Source organism: Canis lupus, chromosome 11, assembly GCF_003254725.2.
Source record: "Canis lupus dingo isolate Sandy chromosome 11, ASM325472v2, whole genome shotgun sequence".
NCBI classification, from domain to species: Eukaryota; Metazoa; Chordata; class Mammalia; order Carnivora; family Canidae; genus Canis; species Canis lupus.
Window position 1 is genome coordinate 15,273,148 of NC_064253.1, and position 24,792 is coordinate 15,297,939.

Genomic DNA, 24,792 nt, shown 5'->3' on the forward strand with positions numbered 1-24,792 from the left:
TGCAATTGCCTAGTGGTGTGGACTGGTTTAGATTTATATTTCCATCACGTTGACGTTCAATACCCTTCAGATTTTTCATCCTTACTGCCCTATATGAGACTGAATCTAAGTCCTGGGAGATTATTATTTTTTTCCCAAGTTTCAGATATTATTCAGTGTAAACCCCAATACAATATACCAACATGATTTTGTGCATTTAGGGGGGAAATAATTCCTGGATAAGTGGAAAATTGTGCAGATGGCTTCTGGAAGACCTTCATTCTAAGCAGCCTTATAATGAAACATTTCATTTAGAAGTCTGGACCCTCTTCAGTTTGCTATAGTCTACATTCACTGAGTATAACTTGTATTGATCATTGGGACCCAGTCTGTTCCAGGGTTCTGTGTTATTCTTCCTATCCCAACTGACATCTGGATTGAACAATGCCAAGTGCAAGACATACAGTGCTGCTCCAGTACCTCTTGCCCCAATAAATATGAAGAGGGGGATCAAGTGCTGATGCTTCTTGACCTGACTGATGATCTGGTGTAACATGATTGTGGCAGAGGCCTCTTGTGCAGGAGAAGAAAAAACCAAGTTTCTGTAAGGCCTGGAACTAAGTAATGTCATGTCCTGGGAGATTCTTGACAGCTGTAAGGAGAGATATCTGCCTTATGGTTTTGCTCTCTCTACTCTGTACTGGCTTTTCCTAGATGTGATGACTTCCTGTGGTTCTGGAGTATGTTGGCTTCTGTAACTTTTCTCCTCAGTGTTCCTACTGAATTGTGTGCAGTTCCACCATGGCCCAGGTGGCCTGTTCACCCAGGTCAGTCTGCAGCTTTCCTCTCCCACTCACTCATTTCATTCTGTTGGCACTTTTTTGGTAGCTCCTCTACATCCTTCTTATGGACATAGGGAAGGTGTATTAGGATTCTCCTAAGAAATAGGTTCAATAGGCTTTGTATATATAGATAAAAATTTTATTTTAAGGAATTGGCTCATGTGAATAGGGAGGTGAGCAAGCTCAAAATCTGCAGCATAGGTTGGTGGGCTGGAGAGTCATGAAGAGCCACTGCTTCAGTTCAAGGCTGAAGGCTCAAGCAAGATGATTGCTCCCCATACACCTTGTTGCCTTTTTTTTTTTTTTTTTTTTTTGAGGCTGCTAAATACCATGGCTCTAGAGAAGGCTGCTCTTGGATTCTACTCTGCCACAGCAAGATGGAATACAACAGGGAACTTTGTTGTGAGGCACAAACCACCTCTATTCTTGAATCTTCAACTATTCCCCTCAACTCAGCCCAGGGTGGGACAAGAGACAGCGACTTCTGCAAATTCTTCTTCCCTCTCCATTCGGCAGGCTCTGTTTGGAGCTGTGATGGTAGGGATGGGAAGGTGGGATGAAGGGGACTCATTCAGCCAGACTACCTTTCTTTTCAAGTCTTTTCCTATACCTATATCACAATTTAATTAAACTTAAAAACTGAGAATGGTTTTTTACAATGCCATTCTGAGAAGAATGGTACCCCAAAATTGTGGTCGTAAAGAACACCCTGACATCTGGTTGAAAATTCATTCTTTTATTTTAGTACATTAGCTACGTGAATATTGTATTTTCCTTTTTCATCTGCTTTCTTAAAGTCAGCTGTGGGGGCTGGAAACAAAGCTATTTTAGGTAAGAAATGTCTCACCTCTATAGTTTAAAGTTAAATGAATACATTTAAAAATTATTGGGTGGGGATAACATCATCCATCAAAAGCCTTGATCATGAAAAAGGAAAGCCCTTAACTTTTGAGCAGGGTCAGTTCCAATTAGAATAGAAATAGCTGAACTATGCATAAATAAACCTTACACTTTCTCCAGTTTTTCTTATTTTTACCACTTTAACCGTAAAGATGCAGAATATAGGGTGAAGGGGAGTACCTTGGTAGGATTAAAAAAAAAAAGCCAGATGCTTTTTAAAAACCAGATGCATGAATACTAGTTTAAAAAATGCTTTAAAGGGGCATCTGGGTGGTCAGTGGGTTAAGCATCTGCCTTCTGCTTGGGTCATGATCTCAGGGTCCTGGGGATCAGCCCCCCATCTGGCTCCCTGCTGAGTGGGGAGTCTGCTTCTCCCTCTCCCTCTGTGTGATTGCTTGCTCTCTCTCTCTCAAATAAAAAGGAAATCTTTAAAAAATGCTTTAAAGATAACCTTTATACATAAAGTAGCACTATGACCATATTTGGGCATAAGATAAAACTGAACTGCAAGAATGCAAATTGGTTTCTCTTTTCAACTAAATCCTAAATTATCATCACTAAGATGGAATCACTAGGTTAAAAGAACTCTACCAATCCTACTTTTGCCAAATATCTAGATCTTAACAAGCAATTTGGAAAACAACTTTGAGCAGTTTGTAAATTTCATGGAGCTTTGCTAAGGGAACAAATGCTATTGAAGACGATAAAGACACCTTTAAAACTCTTTGGCTCTTTTTAAAACACAATAATAAAAAATCAGAGCTTGAAAGGATTTTGGATGGTCATTCCACCATCTGAAACATCATTTATTATTATGCTTACATAACTGGAAACAGTATTAACTTTGTAAAGTGTATTAAACAGAAACAATGTGGCCTAGTAGAAGACCATGTAGTAATTTATTTCTTCTTGCATTTATTCAGCAATCATATAATGAGGAGATACTATTTAGCAATATTTTTCTCCATTTTTTACTTCAGCCCCTAGCTAGCCCACATGTTTGCACTGTATGCTCAGCTCTCTGCCAGCTGTCACTCCTCTCTCCTGGGACAAAAGTGGGTTACTGCAAGTTTTCAGTATCTCCTTCCCTTCTTCCTGTCTCCCCATCCCTATTCTAGTCTGAGCTGCTTCTTTCCTGGTATGATAGGTATCCTGTATTTTTCTTAGATCCAAAAGATATACAGAATGTAGGACAAATGTCAAATAAATTGTCTCTATGTTATGAGGTAGTTCTGTGCTGTGGGAAGACTATTGAAGTCGGAGGAGTATTGAAGAGGGAAACAAAGTCATGGCAAGTTGAGGCTTGGTGGGGATATACATATGCCCTAACCAATAATCAGAACATGTGCCCTGACAAGAAAGTGAAGGTTTATAGGGAAAACAGGGCAGTATATTTGAAATCATGCTTGTCCTCATAAGTGAAGATGCACCGTCACCAAACTTACATAGTGTTTGTTACATCTCTTGATTAACTGGGGGAAAATACTGGCGGTGATGGGATTACAGGAATTATTTGAATGAAGAGTGCTGGGCAAACTTACAATGAAAGAGGAGGGAGAAAATACTCCAGGTACAGGGTTAGGCATGGGAACAGGCAAGAGAATAAGGGAAGTGTACATTTAGTCAAGTACCTGATTGAACATTTGCATGATTGCCTAACTTTATGGCTAAGAGATTTTCCATTTTCCCCTCATTTTAAAAATTGCTTTTGATTGGAGACACAGAACTACTACTGGGAAGAATTACTAGGGGAGCCTGGGTGGCTTAGTTGGTTAACTATCTGCTTTGGGCTCAGGTCATAATCATGGAGTCCAAGGACTGAGCTCCCTGCACAGCGAGAGTCTGCTTCTCCCTCTCCCTTTGCCCTTCCCCTCTGCTGATGAGCTTATGTTCTCTTTTTCCACTCTCACTCTCAAATAAATAAATAAAATCTTAAAAAAAAATTACTTGTTATCCCATAGTATATGTTTAAGATTTAATCTTTACAAGGTAGGAATCATCCACATTTTCCTATGAGAAAACCAAAGAATAACTAACTCCCATAGTTATGCAGCTAGCAATAGCAAATTCTTGACTGTCTGATTCCAATGAATTTGTTTCAGCTAAGAGGACATAACCTGAATTTCCTAAACAGAATCTGGAATTGAGGGATTCTATCAAGATTCATGGGCTTGAGAGTAACAAGAATCATACTTGAAATCACTTCACATCCGGTTTTAAAACTTCAAAAGTGGAAGGAAAGTACTTTTAAAAATACTGCGCATTTTTTTAAAAGACTGAGGCAAAGTGGACCATGGCATAAAAACCAAATTATCCGTGTAGAAAGGGCCTGCATGAGGTGGGTTTATGATCCAGTGGGATCCCACCACCTCGCATGAGCGCTATCCTCCTGAGGTCTCATTTCTTCATCAGTAATTTGGATTTTTGAGGCCCTCTTAAGTCATTCAAACTTTCTGAATATTCACTTTTAAACTAACACCTACTTCAAAATAGAAAGTTTTCAGCTCCTTCTCAGCCAGGTACTGTAGATAACAGGGCAAGAAGTGGAACCCTTCATAAGGAGAGCCTCATCACTCGGGGTGTCCAGAAATCCCGCCCAGGGTGCCATGCAGCCTGATGCCCTTCACTAATTCTCATGCACAGAACTTGATTAATATTTAAAGGACACTCCGGTCTTCATTTCTACCATTATTAAGGAAGCTAACCTGTCATTATTCTACAGATGGGTTCCTACTAGATTATGACATGGCCTTTTAGGTTATAGTTAAGGGCGCGGCTCTGGAGTCAACTGAGACTGGGTTCAAACGCAGTCCTGTTCCTCCTGGGCAGCCTTAAGGACATTCCTCTATTAAATGGGCAAATCTTCAAAGGGAAACAACACAGTTCCCACACCACAGAGCAGCCGTGTGTGGATGGATAACCCACTAAAAGCCCAGGGCAGGCACCAGCAAATTCCAACAAACCTTAGCCTGAAAGTGAAAACTTTTCAAAGGGATTAAGTGACATTCCATTAGAACCAGTTGTCAATGACATTTTAGGAGATCCCTTTTTTCTTTTTTTTAAAGATTTATTTATGAGAGAGAGAGAGAGAGAGAGAGAGGGGCAGAGACATACAGGGAGGAACAGGTTCCCCATCAGGAGCCTGACATGGGACTGGACTCCAGGATCACTGACCTGAGCCCAAGGCACACGCTCAACCACTGAGCCACCCAGGAGCCCCAGGAGATTCCCTTTTCCAGCAAAAGTCCATTTCTACTTAAATTTGCAGAAGTCTAGAATTTTTAAAAAAATATTTTACTTAATCATGAGACACAGAGCGAGGCAGAGACACAGGCAGAGGGAGAAGCAGGCCCCCTGCGGGGACTCTGACGCTGGCCTCCGTCCCAGGACCCCCAGTCAGGACCCGAGCTGAAGGCAGGCGCTCAACCACGGGTCACCCGGGGGCCCCGCAAGTTTAGATTCTGATGCATTGATGGACAATTAGCAGCTTGGGCTAGTTACTATCCCCGTGACTCAAAGTCCGGGCTTCTGGCTTTTCTGGAGCCTTGGTCGCCTCGAGACACGCAGGCAGAGGTGGGAGGGGAGGGGAGCGCAGGGGAGGCGGCAGCTGTGCCGCTGCACCGTCCCGCCTCCGGGAGGAAAAGGTCTGCCTGCGGCCCGGGCGCCGGCGGGTTCTCAAGCTCGTGCACCGGAACCCATTACGTAACTGCAGCGGCCGGGCCTCGGGGCCGTTCGGAGCCGCGCGGGGTAAGGTCACAGCGCCCGCGGCCGGCCGGCCTCCCCGGGGTTCCGCGTGTGGCTGTTAGGGGCCGTTTACGTTTGAATTTCCCTGAACCGCTGGGTGTGGGCGGCGGCGCGGACCCGCCCCGGAAAGCCTCGGGGCTCCTTCCCGCCACCCGCAGGCCCGGCCCCCTCCGGGGGGCCCGGGAGGGGGGGGGCCGGCCCTGGCCGCCGCGCGAGCTGTCCCGGGCGCCCCACTCGGCCGCCCTAAGCCCTTCCCCAGCCCCGCCCCGCCCCGCCCAGCCCCGCGCGCCAGGCCGACGGTTGCCCGAGGCCCCGAATTTGAATCGAGAGGCCCGGCCCCCGGGCCCCGGCGCGCGCCGCCCGCTCCCATTGGCCGGCGGCAGTCCACGTGGGGCCCGGCGCGCGCCCGCCATGTTGGAGAGCGCGGCGCCCCTGCCCGCGCCGCCCCCGCCCCCGCCCCCCCCCGCCGGCCTCCCCCCTCCCCCCGCCTCCCCCCCCCGCCCGCCGCTCCGCGCCTCCAGAGAGGAAACAAAGTGCTGCGGGCGGGAGACTCGGCGGCGGCGGCGGCGCGCGGACCCTGCTCGGCCCTCCCGGTCGCCCTCGCCCGAACCTTCCCGCGCGCGGGTGTGAGTGCGTGTGCGTATTTCTTACGAGGGGCATTTTACGATTGACTGATTGGCAGCCTTCCCCGTCTGCCCTTTGTGCTGGAACCCGGCTCCCGCCGACCCAGGTGCTTCTCCCGGGGGCGCGCGGGTCGTCGGTCCGTGCCTTCGTCGCCGCCTCGCCGTCCGCAGCCCCTCCGCGTCCCGAGCTGCCCGCGGCCTCCCCGCCCGCTCCGCCCCGCTCCGCCCGCCATGGCGACCGCGACCCCCGTGCCGCCGCGGTCGGGCAGCCGCGCCAGCGCCCCTGCGACGCCGCTGAGCCCCACGCGGCTGTCGCGGCTCCAGGAGAAGGAGGAGCTGCGCGAGCTCAACGACCGGCTGGCGGTGTACATCGACAAGGTGCGCAGCCTGGAGACGGAGAACAGCGCGCTGCAGCTGCAGGTGACGGAGCGCGAGGAGGTGCGCGGCCGCGAGCTCACCGGCCTCAAGGCGCTGTACGAGACGGAGCTGGCCGACGCGCGACGCGCCCTCGACGACACGGCCCGCGAGCGCGCCAAGCTGCAGATCGAGCTGGGCAAGTTCAAAGCCGAGCACGACCAGCTGGTGCTCAAGTGAGTGCTCGCCCGGCGGCCGCGCGAGCCCCGGCCTGGGGCGGGGGGATGGGAGGGCGCCCCCGCCCTTGGGAAGGGGAATCGGGGGTCTCCCGGCGGGGAGCGGGGTCGCGCCGGGGGCCCGAAGGCCAGCGACGCCGTGACCCGGGGGCGCCGCGGGCCCGGGCGAGGCGCGCACCTGCGGGCGGCTGCGGCCTCGGCCCCCGGGACCTCGGGGGGCTCTCGGGCGGGGAGGCGCGGCGAGCCCCCGGTGCGGGCTGGCGGAGCCTGGGCGCGCGCTCGAATGCGCGCCCGCGGCTTCCGGCCGGGCCCGAGACAAAGCGGCCGGCGGGGTCGCGGTGCCGGGATAGCCGGCCGGGGGAGACGGGCTGCCCGCCTCGAGAATGAATGAGCTGTGCGCGGGCGGAGAGAGGAAGGGGAGGGACCTGCCTCCGGCGTCCCGGTCTCCCGGGGGTGGGTCCGGCTTTTGCGCGCTCGATCTGGGCCCTGTGACATTCTGCCATCTTTCTACGCCTGTCTTGGGCGGGGACGGAGGGCGGGGTCTGAACTGTCTGCCCGCCCAGGGTAAGTTGGGTGTTGAAGCTCTGGAGCATTCCCTGGGGAGAGGTGTCCTTTCTCTCCGGGAGGTCAGGCGCGGGTGCCCCCTGGGTGCTTTATCTGGACCCCACGACCCGAGCTGGGTTGGTGCGTGTCGCGGCTACGGCCCTCGGATCCGCGGGCTGCCCACGGCCCACCCCCGGCAGCAGCCTCCTCCCCGAGTAGGCAGTTGGTCTCCCTGGTTCTGGAGAGACCCTTTCAGCCCCCACGTCTGTTACCGTAACCGATGACAGGCCAGGGCTGGTGAAAGGGTTGTCGTGTGAATGTGAAGCGTTGTGGCTATTTTGAGTCCGTGATTACTTCCCCTGAGGGACACCGGGATAAACTTGCAAGCCTTCGCTGAGTGAGGCCACCTTGACTTTCCGATGAGCAAAATGGCGTAATTTTGATCGGTAGGCTCCTAGCGCTGATGTCATGCTTTAGATATTTGCTAAAATTGCTTCCAGAACTCATGGTGTCTCCATCCTTTATTGTCCGTTGGAATTTCTGGAGTTGCTTGACTCTTGATCTTGACTCTGCCCACGAGTGTCTTTCTGTCTGTACCTGTGTGAATGTCCCTGTCTTAATCTCTATGACTCTCGTATGTGTGCGTCTTTCCTTCTCTGCCTTATTAGTATTTGAAAAAGTGGATCGTGAAAAATAAGTGCGCTTGATAAAAAAAATAATTGTAGACTTGGTTATAGTGACAGACGGGGGACATTCTCCTGTTTCCAGAAGGCAGTTGTATTTGACTCTTTTTCTTATTTATTTGGATGCTTAGTTCCATAACTCGATAAAAGCTTATTTTTCTTTTTCTTGAATTTACCGAGCTTTGAGGTCATCTTTTGAAATGGATCCTTTCGCTCACAGCGCTGTCCAATTTGTTGATTCTTTTGTCCCGAATTTCTTCAATGTTTCTGTTATCGAATGTTTTCAAATCCTAGATGCCTTTGCTTGTAATGACTTGCCATTACTGTATGTACTACTAAGAAAAAAACATTAGAACCAACTATGTAGGATCCATCCTGTTGGACACGTTTCTGTTTCAGAGGTGTTAAAATGTGACAGTATTTATGTTATGTGCCAGTCTCTGTTGTATGTGCAGAGACTACAAAAAAATTTTTTTTGAAGATTTTATTTATTTCTTTAAGAGAGAACGAGCAGAGAAGAGAGATTGAGGGAGAGAAAATGAGCGGGGGGGGGGGGGGAGGCGGGCAGAGGGGCAGAGTTAGACAGAGAAGCAGATTTCCTGCTGATGGTGGGGCTTGATCCAGGACCCCCTAGGTCATGATTTGAGCTAAAGGCAGATGCTTAGCTGACTGAGCCACTGAGGCACTCCAGAGACTACAGAGATTTTTAAAGAAATAAATTACTGACCTTATGTTGCTGAGTACAGTAGGAGTGATACCCAGCAAGCAAATAAAGGTCCTGTTTCATCTAATCTGAAGCATTTTGGTGCTTATGCTTTTATAATCTTTCCAAAAGTTAACTACTGAAGATTTTTCACATAGTAACAAGACTGCCACCTGGCTGACTGTAGTTATAAAATGGTATGTATGGATGTGGAGGAGGAAGAGAAGAGAGTCAAAACATACTCAGTGTTATATAATAAGTACTAGGGATGTAGTATACAACACGATGTCTGTAGGTCATCATGTCATACAATATATAGGAAACTTAAGAAGCTAAATCTTAGTAGTTCTCATCACAAGAATTTCCCACCCTTTTTTTTCTTTTTGTATTTTTTTTTTTTAAGATTTTATTGATTCATGAGAGACACACAGAGAGAAAGACAGACAGACAGAGGCAGAGACACAGGTAGAGGGAGGAGAAGCAGGTTCCATGCAAGGAGCCGGACAAGAGACTTGAACCTGGGAATCTGGGATCATGCCCTGAGCCAAAGGCAGATCGATGCTCAACCACTGAGCTACCCAGGTGTCCCTTCTTTTTGTATCTATGTGAGGAGATGAATGTTAGCTGGACCTATTGTGTTAATCATTTCAGGGTATATGTAAATCAAAGCATCATGCTGTATGCTTTAAACTTACACAGTAATGTGTGTCTTTTTGCCAATTAAAGTGGAGAAAATGCTATGTATGGATTGTAAGGTGCATGCTAGTTTCAGTAAGATTAAAAGGTGAAGAATAGGGCCTGCGTGGCCAATCGGTTAAGCATCCGACTCTTGGTTTTGGCTTAGATTGTGATCTCAGGGTTCTGAGATCAAGTGGGGAGTCTGCTTCCCTCCTCTCTCTCCCTCTGTTCCTACCCTAACTTGCACATGTGCTATCTTTCAAATAAGTAAATTTTTTTTAAAAAGTGAAGAATATGTGTTAGAATCAATAAAGTAATGTACCTGGTATAATATTAGGTAATAACAGATGCTAGAGGAATAAAAATAAAGCATAATGTGGCACCTGGGTGTGCAGTGGATTAAGCATCTGACTCTTTTTTTGGGGGGGAACTCTTTTTTTTTTAAGGTTTTATTTATTCATGAGAGACACAGGCAGAGGGAGAAACAGGCTCCCTGGGGGGGGTGGTGGTGGGGAGCCCAATGTGGGACTTGATTCCAGGACCCTGGGATCATGCCCTGAGCTGAAGGCAGACGCTCAACCACTGAGCCACCCACGCGTCACAAGCATCTGACTCTTGATTTTGGCTCAGGTTGTGATCTCCCAGTACTGAGATCCAGCCCTGCCCTGTGCAGAGTTGGCTTGGGTCTCTTTTTTCTTCTCCCTTTGCTTCTCTGATGCACATGCATGAGCTGTCTCTCTAAAATAATAAATGTTTAAAAAAAAAAAATAAAGGAAGATGAAGGGATGGTGTAGTTAAGGAAGGCCTGCTTAGGGATTGATACTTGAAGATAATATCCTGAGATATCCTGTAGTGTGCTGGGATTAAAAATATATTTTTAAAATCTGTGTATACCTTTCATCAGCATCAGATATATTTTCTTTCTAACATGCCACCAGTTGCTCAAAACATGCCATGTTTTACTTTGAGGTTTCAACCTTGATATTAAAAAAAAAACCTTTAAAGATTTTATCTAGGTATTTGAGAGAGAGAGTACACATGCATGGTGGGGAGAGGGGCTGAGGGACAAGCAGACTCCCCACTGAGTGTGGAGCTTAGGATCAGGACCTGAGCCAAAGTCAAACACTTAACTAAGTTTGACTTAGTCAAAGCCACCCCGCTGCGCAATCCTGATGTTTTTGGTACAGTTTTGTCCCTAACTGGCCTTTCACTTTTCTTGTTGACGGACAAGACTTTTTTTTTTTTTTTTTTTTTACATAAAGATTTTATTTATTTATTCATGAGAGACACGGAGAAGTAGGCTCCCTGGAGGGAGCCCAATGCGGGACTCAATCCCTAGATTTCGGGATTGTGACCTGAGCCAAAGACAGATGCTCTTTCTGCTCTTAGGACATACTGTGCACTTGATGTCCTCCGAGTGGACCTTAGACCCAGTTTCCTCCCAGATCACATATTTTCCTTTCCTTGATGTCTTGCCTCATTTTGTTGGAGAACATCCTTAGATAACTTACTCAGAAAAGTTGGCAGGATGTGAACTTTGAGTCCTCTGTGTCTGAAAATACCTTTGTTTTGTTTCATGCTTGATTGATAGTTGGATTAGGTATAGAATACTGGTTCAACATCTTTTCCTCAGAACTTGGGAATATATTGCTCCATTGTCTTATAGAGTCCAGAGTTGTAGTGTCTGTCTGATGCCAGTCAGATATTTTCTTTTGGTAATTGCTTTTGCTTTTCCTCTGTGTAGTAGGCTTTGAATTTTCTTTTATCCTGGTTTTCTGAAATTGTGTGGTGGTAAGCCTAGGAATGGATATTTCTGTTATGCATCTTTACTGTTATAAGTGGTTTCTTTCTATTTAAAGTCTTGATCTTTACTTAGCTCTGGGAAACCTACTTTATTCCCTGCTTTTCTGTGCTCTGTTTTCTTTGTTCTGTGGTTAGTATGTTAAACACTTTTGTCTCAGCAACAACAACAACAAAATTTAAATTCTCATAAATTTGACTCTTTTGTAGCTCAATAGTGACATTGTAAAGGTTGAGGTCATACTTTTAATTCCAAGAAATCTTTTTGTATGGGTGTATTCATCCCTTCACTTTGTTTCTGTTTTAAGGATGCATTCTTTAATCTGTCAAAGGATAGTACTTAGGGTTATTTTATCAGTTTATTTTATTTTATTTTTAAGATTTTATTTATTCATGAGAGAGAGAGAGAGAGAGAGAGAGAGAGGCAGAGAGACACAGGCAGAGGGAGGAGCAGGGCGCCATGCAGGGAGCCTGACGTGGGACTCATCCCTGGTCTCCAGGATCAGGCCCTGGACTGAAGGCGGTGCCAAACCACTGAGCCACCAGGGCTGCCCTACTTAGGGTTATTTAAAAATTCTTTTCTGTTCACTGGTTTATCTTTTTCCCTCCCTACAAACTTGTTCCTTTTGTTTGGCTTGTTTTCTTGCAAATAACTTTTGTCTTGTGTGGTCTTGGTTGTCAATATTTACAAATGAATGGTTGAGCATTACTGCTTTAGCCATCAGGTAGTTCCTTCCCTGCATTTTCTAATGGAAGAGCAAATTAGGACCTCTTTATGTGTGATTGGGATGTACTATTGGCTAACTTGTTGGAAAACCTGCAGTTAGAGTAATGGATGCTGAGGAGGATCAGGTACAAAGCTGTTCTACAAGCTAATGCCCCCATTTTGAGTTTTCCTTACTTTCCCCTGTAGTCCTTCTGTGCATGTTTTGTGATATATACTTATGTTTCACCTATAGAAATTTGTTGTAATGTCTGCTAATGATTCCTTCTCAGTTCACTTTAGTGCTATGGTTTTATTTTATGCGCCATATTTAATTACCTTTTTATTAGGGTGTAGTGGGGTGGCTAATGTCTATATGTAGTAATCTTTGAAAGTCTTGGAAACCATTTAATTTTGAGCAATAATTGAAGTATGATTGGTGAGATGAAAAGGAAATTTTTTTTGCCTATTTGGGTCCATTTAGCTCTTGTTTAAGAGTATCTAATTTTTTATTTAGACTCTTAATAATTAGTGTATCATGTAGGTAGATTAAGAAAATTCTAGATTCCAGGGGTGCCTGGGTAACTCATTTGGTTAAGTGTCTGCCTTCAGTTCAGATCATGATCCTGAGGTCCTGGGATTGAGCTCCCGCCCCCCCCCCCCCCCGCCCCGCCCCTCGAATCCCTTTTCAAGCGGAGCTGCTTGTCTCTCTCCCTCTGTCCTCCTCCCCCTGCCCCTGCTCTTGCTTATGGTCTAACAAATAAAATCTTTAAAAACATTATAGATTCCAAAATTACTTGGTTCCTTTTTGGTTCCTCAGCACACAATGTACCTCAAAGACCGAAGCATTTACGGGGACGCTTGGTCCTGCTGGAGAGAATTTGACAACAGCTTCCATCTGCTTGGTCTCTCACAGGAGAACATCTCAGATCTAAGATAGAGCTGCTTTGATTCAGTTCAAGCCTACTTATATTTTATTGGAAGGTTTTTTGGGGAACAGTTTCTAAGAATGAAGATGAGTACCATCAGTCAACACTTTAAACAAAAAAGGAAGATTGACATTTCAGAATTTTAGTATTAACCAATTTTACAGGGAAGCTAGATATAGGAGAATTAAATTTGTTGGTCATTGACCAGTGATTGATTTTGTGGATGCATACTTTTTTTTTTTCCTTCCATGATGCAGGTCCACAGTTTTTTGTGTGTAAAACCTTTAAGGCCAGATATGTTCTAGAAATAAAAACACTTTGAGTTTTAAGAAGGTAATATGCATGTACTGTATATAGGATACCCCCATTGGGGTCCAGGGGATAGCTAAGCACTCCATTGTGAAACATATTTCTGCAAGGAAAGATATTAATAGAGTAAGTGGAGAAAGACAACTAAAAATAGCCTTATGTCCATTTAGGTCAGGTTTTGTCATCAATTGAATTAATCAAAATTTTGGGTTTTAGAAACTCTGAAAGTGCGTATAAGGGAGTATGGGTTTGTGTTTTTGTTTTTAAAGATTTTATTTGTATATTTTAGAGGACATGTGAGTGGGAGTGGTTGGAAGGGTGCACAGGGGGGGAAAGAGGAGAGCTTAATCCCATGACCCTCAGCTCATGACCTCAGCCAAAACCAAAAGCTGATGCACAATTCATTGAGCCACCCAGGTGTCACTGGATTTGTGCTTTTTTTTTTTTTTTTTTTAAGGTTTTTTTATTTATTCATGAGATACACAAGGAGAGAGAGAAGCAGGCTCCACACAGGGTGTGAGACTCGATCCCAGACTCCAGGATCATGCCCTGGGCCAAAAAGGCAGGTGGTAAACCATTGAGCCACCCAGGTGTCCCTGGATTAGTGTTTTTAAATTGACTGCTTTTTATTAAATTCACTGGATTCATCAGGTCTAAAGTTGTCTTATATTCCTCATATGTTTTGTGGTAGCTATTAAAGCTTGAAAAGGAGCAAAATTAACTCTAGTAAAGTTTTTCTTTTTTGAATTATGAATTAGGAAAGTTGTGGTGGGGGCTCACTGGTATGTAACAAATATAATGGGTGCTGAAGGATTATTTAAGATGCTGAGCCAATTTTACTGTCTCTTCATTTAAAAAAACTTAGGCTGTCCCATAAAACAGCTTAATGTTTTATAGTATTAGGCCTCAAAGTGGGTGTTTTCAAAGTAATCTTTGAGATAATAAAAAATTAATCTCAAGTTAAAAAATTTAATGATTTAAAGTGTAATTTCTTGCCTTTTCAAAATAAATGGTGCTTCTTTTTAAATACAGTTTAATAAAAGTTTCTTTTTTGTCCTAACACTGTAACATTGTGTTTCTTCATGGTATATATTTTCCTGAAGGTTTGTAGAATGTCACTATTCCCAAGCACCATTGTTTTGAGGAAGATGGATTTGAGATTGAGGGATTAAACCTTTGGGGAAAATAACATTCTTTTGATTTTGTTTTGCTATTACTTTAGTAAGGAAACTTCTAATGGAAAATTTGGATTTGTATGTTTTCATTAAAAAGTGCATACTGAAAAAAAATTTTAAAAAAAGTGCATACTGGTACATATGCAATGTTAACATAGTTCGGACACTGAATCACAATAGCATGAGATTGGATAGTATCAAACAAGAGTACTACATGAAGTTGCAGCTTCCTACTTTTTGTGACTTGGGGCTGGTACTTTATTTTATTTCTTTATTTTTTAAAAAGATTTTATTTATTTATTTATTCATGAGAGACACAGAGAGAGAGAGAGAGGCAGAGACCCAGGCAGAGGGAGAAGCAGGTTCCATGCAGGGAGCCTGATGTGGGACTCAATCCGGGGTCTCCAGGATCAGACCGTGGGCTGAAAGCGGCGGTAAACCGCTGAGCCACCCAGGCTGCCCCAGGGCTGGTACTTTAATTCTTTGAGTCCACGTTTCCTCATCTGTATAATTGGGATAAGGAGGGAGTGGTAGTTTTCTGAATTTCAGGAAGAATTAAGAAACTTACACCATTTTTATTAGCTTGTTGTTTATTTGTATTATATAATGATGAATTTTTATCCAGCAGTATTTGGATAAAATATCGCTAATATTTTAGCTATATTATATTTAACAAGGAAATATTTAACAATGAAAGTTACTAAAGTTTTAGCAATTTTAAAGAGTAATGAAATATAGATATGCTAAAATAATTTTTCCTATTACTTTCCTAATAGGGAAGGGTGTTGGAATTTACTATATATTTGGACTTAGTACATATGTATATGCTTCCTTTGTTGGTTTTCTATATGTTTTAGTTACTGATAGAATGAAATTTAAGAAATGTGTATATAGATAGGGTAAACAACATCTGCAAGGTTGTTTTAACATTCATGTTTAGGTTTCAAACTTAAAATAATAAATGCTAATCTGCTTTAGGGAATGTTCTTTGTACGTAGAATGATGAGTTGAAAAACAGAAACCTTCATCACATGTGTTACTTGGTCTTTTATGTCCTTATTTTGCTCTGGTAGAAGCAAGTTGACAGTAACACCCTGGCCTTAATACAAGAGCTGTAAAACTGCATTTTAAAAATAACTTTCAGGGGAATAGATGGAAGGATGAAACACCTAGAATTGGTGTTAAAGTTTAGGAAGCAAATCCTAAGTAGTTAAACTGTCATAACACTTCCTTCCTGTGCTTTCAAAGGATGTTTGGTAGAGCAAGATATCTTTTGGAGTTGTTGGGATTTAATCCCTAGGTTTAATCCCTTCAACTAGATAATCTTTAGTGTACCCAGATTCAAGAAAGTAAACAGAATGAAAGATAAAGCACTATAAAAATGTGTTGCTGATTCATTTTTTCCCCCTCCTCTACACAATCTGTTAATGTTTGTCTTTAATTTGTCGGGGTGAATCACCTCTGGTATGTCCGAGTTAGAGATCTTTAGATTTTATATAAGTGAAGGTCTGTTTCATTCACAAATAGATTGAGGCTGAGGCATCGAGTGATGGGAGCCTAATTGAAGTTCTTAGTTACTTGGGATCTAAGGAAGTTTCCTAATCAGGGTTTTTTAACTTCTTTTTTTCACCGTATTTCTGTGATAAGAGGATTGTCTGCTGACTGTTAGATTTGGGGAATTAAAGTTTTTTTTATTACATAAAATTATTACATTTGTTATGGAAAATTAGAAAATACAGGTGAGCACCAAGAGGAAAATAAAAAATCACCTTTGTTCCATAAAAAGCTCTGAAGTTTTTCTGTTAATATCCAAATTATTATTATTATTACTATTATTATTATAATATTTATGATAGGCACACAGTGAGAGAGAGAGGCAGAGACATAGGCAGAGGGAGAAGCAGGCTCCATGCACTGGGAGCCCGACATGGGATTCGATCCCAGGTCCCCAGGATGCGCCCTGGGCCAAAGGCAGGCGCCAAACTGCTGCGCCACCCAGGGATCCCAATATCCAAATTAACAAAAAAATGGTTCTTTATTTTAACAAAATCAGTCTTGATAAGTACTGATAGGTAACCTTTTTCATGCAGCATTATTTTGCAAATATCTTTACATGTCAGTAAATGTACTGTGCTGTCATTTAACACATTTTAAAGATACATTGATAACATTATTCCTCGCTTAGCTTACTATGTTCAAGGGTGTATACTTCATAGTAACTATGTATCTACCAATTTCCCAGAGGCCATTAGAGCACCAGGATTACCTCTTTTGCTGACAGTATAACAGGTTTTTTCTTTTGGTTAACTTATTATCTTTTAAGGATTTTATTTATTTATTCATGAGAGACACAGGGAGCGGCAGAGACATAGGTAGAGAGAGAAACAGGCTCCCTATAGGGAGCCTGATGTGGGACTGGATCCCAGGACCCGGAAATCACAGCCTGAGCCAAAGGCAGATGCTCAACCACTGAGCCACCCACTGCCCCTTTTTTGGTTAACCTAATGCTTAAATGTTAACTAGTTTACTGGCTAAAGTAATTACCATTTTGCCAATTTTTGATGCCACCAGCAGCAGACAAGTTCCTATTTCCTGTTTAGAGGAATTTATTTATTTTATTATTTTTTAAAGATTTATTTATTCATGAGAGACAGACTGAGAGAGAGAGGCAGAGACCATAGGCAGAGGGAGAAGCAGGCCCCTCGCAGGGAGCCTGATGTGGGACTTGATCCTGGATCCCGGGATCAGAATCTGAGCCAAAGGCAGGCACCCAACCGCTGAGCCACCCAGGCGTCCCATGTTTAGAGGAATTTAATTTTAATTTTGGAGATTCTTTCTAGTTCTTGATTTTTTTTAAAAGGGGGGGGGGTCGTTGGAGGGGCAGAGAGAGAGAGAATCCCAATTATGTTCCATACCTAGCGCAGAGACCACCATGGGGCTTTGATATATGATCTAGAAATCATGACTTGAGCCAAAATCCAGAGCTATACACTTAACCAACTTAGCCACCAAGGCGCCCCAAATTCTTGATCATTTTTACATCATAATGCTAATGTTGGCATAAAGGGTTCAAGCAGTTGAGACTCAGGTTTATAATCTTATGTTTCTGTTGATACTTTTGGTGTGGGCCTAGGTGATAAATAACATTTTCCTTAGCTAATCTGTTTACTTGGTCCTTTTATTTTTTTTATTTTTATTTTTATTTATTTATTTTTAAAAAAGATTTATTTATCTATTCAGTCAGAGAGAGCGAGAGAGAGGCAGAGACAGGCAGAGGGAGAAGCAGGCTCCATGCAGGAAGCCCGATGTGTGGGACTCGATCCCAGGACTCGATCATGCCCTGGGCTGCAGGTGGCGCTAAACCGCTGTGCCACCAGGGCTGCCCTACTTGGTCCTTTTAAAATTTAACTTTTTGTCTTCACTGCTTTTGGATTTATTGATCATAGAATTAGAATGCTTTTGCTACTAGAAGAGGTCTTGGATCATGTGATCTAACCACCTCATTTTGTGGATACAGAAATTGAGACCTAAAGAGGTTAAAGTACTTGTGCAAGATACAGGACAGGAAGTGCTAACATTCATTTTGTGCTTAACTTGTTCGTCAAGCATGATGCTGAATGCTTCACAGTCACTGTCTTTTAAGCCTTACAGTGACACTCTTTGATGATTAAGGAAACTTGAGGCTCAGAGAACTTAGCAGATAAATGGTAGAGGTAGAATAAGTCCTACCTCTGTCTTCTAGCATTGTCAGAGTTTTTACATGGATCATTTCAGTTTTTTAAAAAAGTAAGCTCTGTGCTCAACATGGGGCTCGAACTCATGACCCTGAGATGAAGAGTTACACGCTCCCCTGACTGAGCTAGCCAGGTGCCCCTATGTGTCATATCATTTAATTCTTACATGAGTGCTATTCTACAGGTTTCCTGGCCTGAAGCAGGTTCACCACACACTGTCATTGGGTTGAGACTTGAACTCTCTTACACAGGACAATTGATTTTCAGGTTTGTTTGGTTTTTACTTTTGCAAATGGTACTGGATGTGTATTTTTCACAGTGATAGTTCATAGTCCCCAGGAGGTAATTTTGGTTTTATCACTAGAGTGCAGAAATGGAAGCAGCTGTTTGAAATACTAATTGATGGCTTCATTTGCTAATAAGGAAAGGGTGAAGATGAATTAATGAAAAAAGACTCATCTTTCTTAAAAGCTACTTTCCTACTTTACTCTCAGCCTTATTAATAATTATAAGAGGAATTAAAATCTCTTGTTTTTAATAAAACTCAGGAGAGGAATTTTTTTTAACTTAAAATTTTTTTTCAGAAATGTTGCTTTAACTTTTTATTCACATATTTGTGGAATAGTACTATATGCCAGGCCTTGACCCAGATGCTCAGAATAGATAGAACGCTCAGTCCTTATTATCAAGTTGCTTACATTTTTGCAGAAAACAAATACTATGCTATTGTGATACTGTAAATGCAGTATATTAATACAGTATAATAAGTGTTATGGTGAGAGTATCCACATGGTGTTCTGGAGGAAAAGACTACAGCTTAAGGCAAACTCGGAGCCTTGTGAAGTTTTGAAAGACATCCCAGGGGAATGAGCTAAGTATTGGGAGCTAAATAAGCACTAGATGGCTGGGAAACATTAGGAGAGGGTGTTTTCCTGAATGGCAGGCTCTAACTAGAGCAATAAGTATGTATGTGTGTGGTGGAGGACAGTTGAATTTTAAGAAATGAGGAGCCTTAAGAAAAAAGTGACATGAATGGATGAATCGTCTGGCCATTCTGTGGAGGAAATGAAGAGTAGAGGTAAAACATCGCTAAGGAAACTTGGGGAGTTAATGAGGTGGCCCCTGAATTCAGGGCAGCAGAAAAGGACATAAAATAGATTTAAAAGATGCTAAGCATGGTAGATTGGGGAGAAGAGTCTAGGGTGACTCCGCTTCTAAGCATGGGAACCTGGGGAAAGTGTTGCTTTTAGAGCTTGATGGGTAAGGAACTGGATTAGAGGACCTACTCAGGGTTAGTGGGGAGTTAGGGGAGATGTTAGTGGCAATCTAGACTACTTTACTAGAGTTCTGAAGAGAGACTTTGGAGATAGTTTTAGGAGCATGGGTGATATTTGGGGTTAAAAACAGAAGACAAGAGGGGCGCAAAGACATAGAAAACATCCACATAGGAGGACTAGGTAGAGAAAGGAAAACCCACAGTGGACGTGGTAAGTAATAGAGAAGTAGAACAAGGGTTGAGTTCTGCGACAGGAATGCTGGTATAGTTTTGGTAGGTTAAGGCCTAAAAGTACCTATTAACTTTGGTGGCTGGGAGATTTTTGTTACGAGGAGTGCCTAATGCTAGTAAAAGGCAGTGGAATCAAAAGAAGTAGGATAATTAAGGAAGGAGCGGGAAGAAAGAGATTGTGAGATCACTTGTACAAGAATGTTGGCTGTGAAGAGACATTCTTAAAAGGTCTATTTAAAGTAGATTCCCAGTTGAACTTTATATTATAAAACATTGGCTAGAGGACCAGAACACTTTTTTATTTTATTTTTTTTAATTTTTAATTTTTATTTATTTATGATAGTCACACACACACACAGAGAGAGAGAGGCAGAGAGAGGAGCAGGCTCCATGCACCGGGAGCCCAACGTGGGATTCGATCCTGGGTCTCCAGGATCGTGCCCTGGGCCAAAGACAGGCGCTAAACCGCTGCGCCACCCAGGGATCCCCAGAACACTTTAAAAAAAAAATTATTATTAATTTATTTATTCAGAGAGAGAGAGAGAGAGAGAGGCAGAGACACACGCACTTCTAGACTTCTCTCTAGAAGCAGGCTCCATGCTGGGAGCCCAATGCGGGACTCGATCCCTGGTCTCCAGGATCACACCCCCGGCTGCAGGCAGTGCTAAACTGCTGCGCCACTAGGGCTGCCCCAGAGCACTTATTCTGATAATGCACTTCACCTTCTTTGCTTAAAAGATTAGCTTCTAGGATAAAGACTGAAACCCTCAGTTATTACATAATTGCAGGTTAATGGATGTTGGATATAAGTTAGTATCCAAATAAGGATACTTTTATGTGTGAAAGAGGGAGCTATAAATTATGTTGGGACAACTGGCATGAATGGAAATTGTCCTGGGCAAACTGCGACATAGTAGTCATTCTGCCTCAAGGCTCTTCCCTGCCTGAGCCAGCTCCTTTCTGATTGCTACTTCACTTCTAGCTGTACTTGGTCATGCTCTCTCCTCTCACTATGAGGTGCTTTATTCAACCCTCTTTACCATGCTCCCTCTTAATAGCAACTTTACAAAAGTGCCTTTGTCTAGACTTCTCTCATCTTTGGGTTAACTTCTCACCTCTCAGATGTCCACTTTATCCATTTTTTTAGGGAAGTCTTCTCCAACTATCAGATGTTTTTAATACAAGCCTGAACAACCAACCAACCAACCAACCAACCAACCAACCATCCTAGGACTACCCAGCAATGTGTATGTGTCTACTCAACTTAAGGACTCTAACAGTTCTCCCAAGTCTTCTCATGAAAAAAGGTTACCTTCATTTATTTTCATTGCTTTTTTGGTATTTATCTCTGTATCTAAATGATATCCATAGCACGATGGATTTCAGCACCATTGTACAACTCTATTACCATACCAATGACTGTCTCCTTTATACTACTGTATTTTTCATCTCTGTGACTCATTGTTTCCATAACTGGGAGCCTGTATCCCCCTTTCCTTTCCGCCATTTTGTCCATCCACACCCATGTCCCATCCCTCTGGCAATCCTCAGTTTGTTCTCTTATATTTATGGGTTGCTGCTTTTCAATTTTATTTTAAGAAGATTAAAATTGAGTGCTTGCTCCTAGGGTTCCCTCTCCCAGAGAGGTACATTCTTTTTGTTCTTATAGATGGTGGTATGTTGAGAGCTCTACTTCTATCTCTATTGTCTCAGTTCCTGCAAGCCAGCATGACGACTCTTTGCATTTATAAGCATCTCTTGATGTAGTTGTAGCCACACTAAACTCCTCCTTTCCAAGTCATCTCCTGAGGGACTAATTATTATTTATGTTATTGCTGGTGCTCTGGCTACAAAACTGCATAGGTCTTGAGAGGGTTGTCCAACTTTTTTTTTTTTCCATTTGATCTGTTACTTTAATGTCTGCAGAATGCAAGAGTTTTTAGGAACACATATTGTGTTATGGCAGCCATGTCTTTCTGTACTATGAACATAATCTCCAACAGAACTCATTAGAGTACTGTCATTAGTTTTTCTTCCCTATACCACCTTTTGATTACCAGTGGAAATAGCATTTTTCTCACTCAGTTTTGTCTAATTATATAGAAAGACTTGATACTGTTAAACATCAAGACATTTGGAATCTTGAGGGTGTTTTTTTTTTTTTTTTTAATTAGTTTTATGTTATTGAAGAAATAGCATTCAGAGCCTTGTACTCTTCTCGAGGCTAGTTGCATAGCATAAACATTGATAGTTTGGGTATAGAATTCTAAGTTGTAAAGGACATTTCCTAAGGAATTTGAAGGCATGCTTTATAGTTTTTTAGCTTTTATTGTTGCTAAGAACTACTAATGAGTGAAAAATTAAAAAGCATGTAGCATCCTTTTTTTTAGTCAGTTCTGGAATCAATCTTTTCTTTTCTCTTTTCTTTTCTTTTCTTTCAAGATTTATTAATCTTCATCAATTAAAGCTGGGTTGTTCAGTCGATTAGGCATCTACCTTTGACTCAGGTCATGATCCCAGGGTCCTGGGATTGAGCCCCAGGTTAGGCTCCCTGCTCAACGGGGAGTCTGCTTCTCTCCCTCTGCCACTCCCCCCTCCTCCAACATGCTCTCTCTCTCTCAAAATATTTTTTAAAAAAGGATTTTTATTTCTTAGAGAGAGAGAAGAAGAAAGGGCAAAGGGAGAGGGAGAAAGAATCTGAAGCAGACTACATGCCCAGTGTGGAGCCAGATGCAGGGCTCAATCGCAAAACTCTGAGATCGTGACTTGTGCAAAAACCAGGAGTTGGAGGCTTAACTGACCTCAGCACCCAGGTGCCCCAGTTCTGAAATTTCTTCAGGGTGTTCCTCGGTGTGGGTTCCTTTTTTTCCATTGTGCTGGTCACATGGTGTTAGTTTTTCAGTGTGAAAATCCATGTCCTTCAGTCCTTGACAGATTTAAAAATTATTTTATTCATGATTATCTCCTATTTTACTGCTTCCTGAGTCTCTTGTTATTCAGATATTGGACTTCTTAAATGGATTCTTTAGCATTCTTATTTAAAAAATGTTTTCTTTCATGGATGTTCTCAGTTTTATCTTCCAGTTTTTGCTTATTTAAATTTCATGGGTGCAGTACTTTCTCTTACCTTTTCAGAAGTCTTTATTTTCCTTCCTGGTTCCTTTGTGTTCCAAGTTAATTTCTTTTTCTATCTATTTAGTTCTGTGCATCTGTCAGTGCAGGAAATGGAAACCATTAGATCTTTTAAGCAGAAGAGAAAATGATATGGGATGCAGGTGTTTAGAAAAAATTACTAGAAGGATTAGAGGTGCTGGAATGATTCCTGGAATGCTGGAAATTTTGGGAGCTTTTATGACTGAGGCTACCACTGGAACCACTGAATTTAGAAAAACAGTGTATAGCACCATTCAGGACCAGGGAGCTGCCACTGCTGTTGCTACCAACATCTGCCCCATGCAACCCCACAAACTGGAGAATGGACATTAGACCACTGTTTTGGAGAAACTTCAGACTGCAACAATATCACATACCAGTGTCCCTTATGAGTATCGATGAAAAAATCCCCAAAACAAAATGATGGCAAACCAAACCTACCATAATGTAAAAGGACTACATACCATCACCAAGTAGGTTTTATCTTGGGAATGCAGGATTGGTTCAGCCTATGAAAGTCAGTACTGCAGTAAACCATATTAATGGCATAAAGGGCACCACCATCTCAGTAGATGCATAAAAAACATTTGACAAAGTATACTGCTCTTTCATGATAAAAATACTCAACTTGAGGAATAAATAAAAGGAAGCTTCTTAACCTGATGAAGAGTATCTATGAAAAATTTATGGCTAATATCATACTTAATATTAAGGACTGGCTGCTTTTTTCCTAAGATCAGGAACAAGACAAAGAATGCCCACTCTTACTTACCTTTCAGCATTGTATTGGAGGTTCTAGCCAGGGCAGTTAGGCAAGAAAAAGAAATAAAAGACATCCAGATTAGGAAAGAAGTGGCAAAACTATATTTGTAGATGCCATGATTTCATAGGAAATCCTAAGGGGTGGGGGGGAACTATTGAGAACTATTAAGTTCAGCTAAGTTTAAGATAGGAGCAATATGCAGAGCTCAATTGTATTTCTGTACAATAGCAATGAAGAATGAACAATCCAAAAATGAAGTTGAGAAAACTCCATTTTCAGTAGCATCAGAGAGAATGAAATACTTAGGAATAAATTGAACAGAAGAAATATAAGACTTGTTCACTGGAAACTATAAAATCTTGAAATTAAAGAACACCTAAATAAGTGGAAAAATATATCCTATGGATTTCTTTATGGATTTGAAGATGTTAAGATGGCATTTCTCCTCAAATTGACCTTCAGATTCAATGCAATCTCTCTCAAAAATCACAGCTGCCTTTTTGTAGAAATTGACAAGTTGAGCCTAATATTCATAGGAAATGTGTGGTACCCAGAATAACCAAAACAATCTTGATAAAAAAAACAATTGAAGGACTCAGTTCTTGATTTTAAAATATAGTGGTTCTCAGAATCTGATGGAAAGCATGAGTGAGGCTTCTTGACCAAGCTTCACTGTGAGTGAAATAGTAGGATCATATCAGCAGGGTTACCCACTGTCAGTGTTTTCAAGTCTTTCTTGGAGTTTAGATGCCTAGTCTACTGTGGGATCAGAGAGATTTAGAGGGACTATCCGCATCTCTCCAAGTCCACTGAATTCCCTTATTCTTGTGGTGTGGTACTGCTACCTTTGGGTGTGTCCTGTAATTGCCAGGTCTAAGATTCTGCTTTACTTTCCTTACAGAGTAACCTTTCGTCTTTGGCCATTGTGGATGAGGGTCTTTTGGCCCAGGAGAGTGCTAGGGAGTATTTGTATGTTTTGCTTCTTAATAGATTTTCAGCTAGTTCTATTTCAGAGTTACCAAAGTATCTCTGGTTGTCAATAGTGTCTGTAGTATAAAGTAGGTTAATTCTCAGGTGTCCTAGTGACTTAGGATTAGGAATCAGCACTTTTGTGTTGGCTCATTTTCTCTCATTCATGTTCAGCTTCCAAAATTTTGTCTTTTCCTCTTTTTTAATTATGAATTTGTGCCTTTGCTGGTTTGGTTGGGTTTCTGGAAGGGTAATAATAGAGTTGTGTTTAATGTGGTGACATTTTTATCCAGAAGTTATATCATGGACTCTTGGCAGCACTGTGTACTTTGTTTTTTCTCTTTCCTAGCACTTGTTGAGAAAGTTGCTGACAAATACAGTGTGTTAAGACACTTCTATATGATTGATCAGTTCCCTTATTAGAGTGGATTCTCTTTGTGGATAGGGTTTGTGTCTTTGTTTCCT

At 42.6% G+C, this 24,792-nt stretch overlaps 2 protein-coding genes across 7 annotated transcripts in view; one reads left to right on the plus strand and one right to left on the minus strand.

Annotated features, from left to right (window-relative positions):
* Positions 1-273: 273 nt before the first annotated feature.
* Positions 274-713, minus strand: LOC112643457 (cytochrome c oxidase subunit NDUFA4-like). The gene has a single exon (XM_035697223.2). It carries the CDS (start codon positions 608-610, stop codon positions 287-289), a length of 324 nt encoding a protein of 107 aa, XP_035553116.2. The 5' UTR covers positions 611-713; the 3' UTR covers positions 274-286.
* Positions 714-5,972: 5,259 nt separating this feature from the next.
* Positions 5,973-24,792, plus strand: part of LMNB1 (lamin B1) — a 56,881-nt gene continuing 38,061 nt past the window's right edge. The window contains exon 1 of one of the 6 annotated variants that reach the window (XM_025432276.3): positions 5,973-6,678. In XM_025432276.3, coding sequence (XP_025288061.1) covers positions 6,320-6,678 — 359 coding nt within the window. In that variant the 5' untranslated portion in view covers positions 5,973-6,319. The other 5 variants (XM_025432278.3, XM_049116019.1, XM_049116018.1 and 2 more) reach the window with 5 other exon arrangements.

What these genes read in the sequence shown, in the direction of transcription:
- LOC112643457 (XM_035697223.2), bottom strand. Translation starts at nt 610, where the DNA reads ATGACATTACTTAGTTCCAGGCCTTACAGAAACTTGGTTTTTTCTTCT.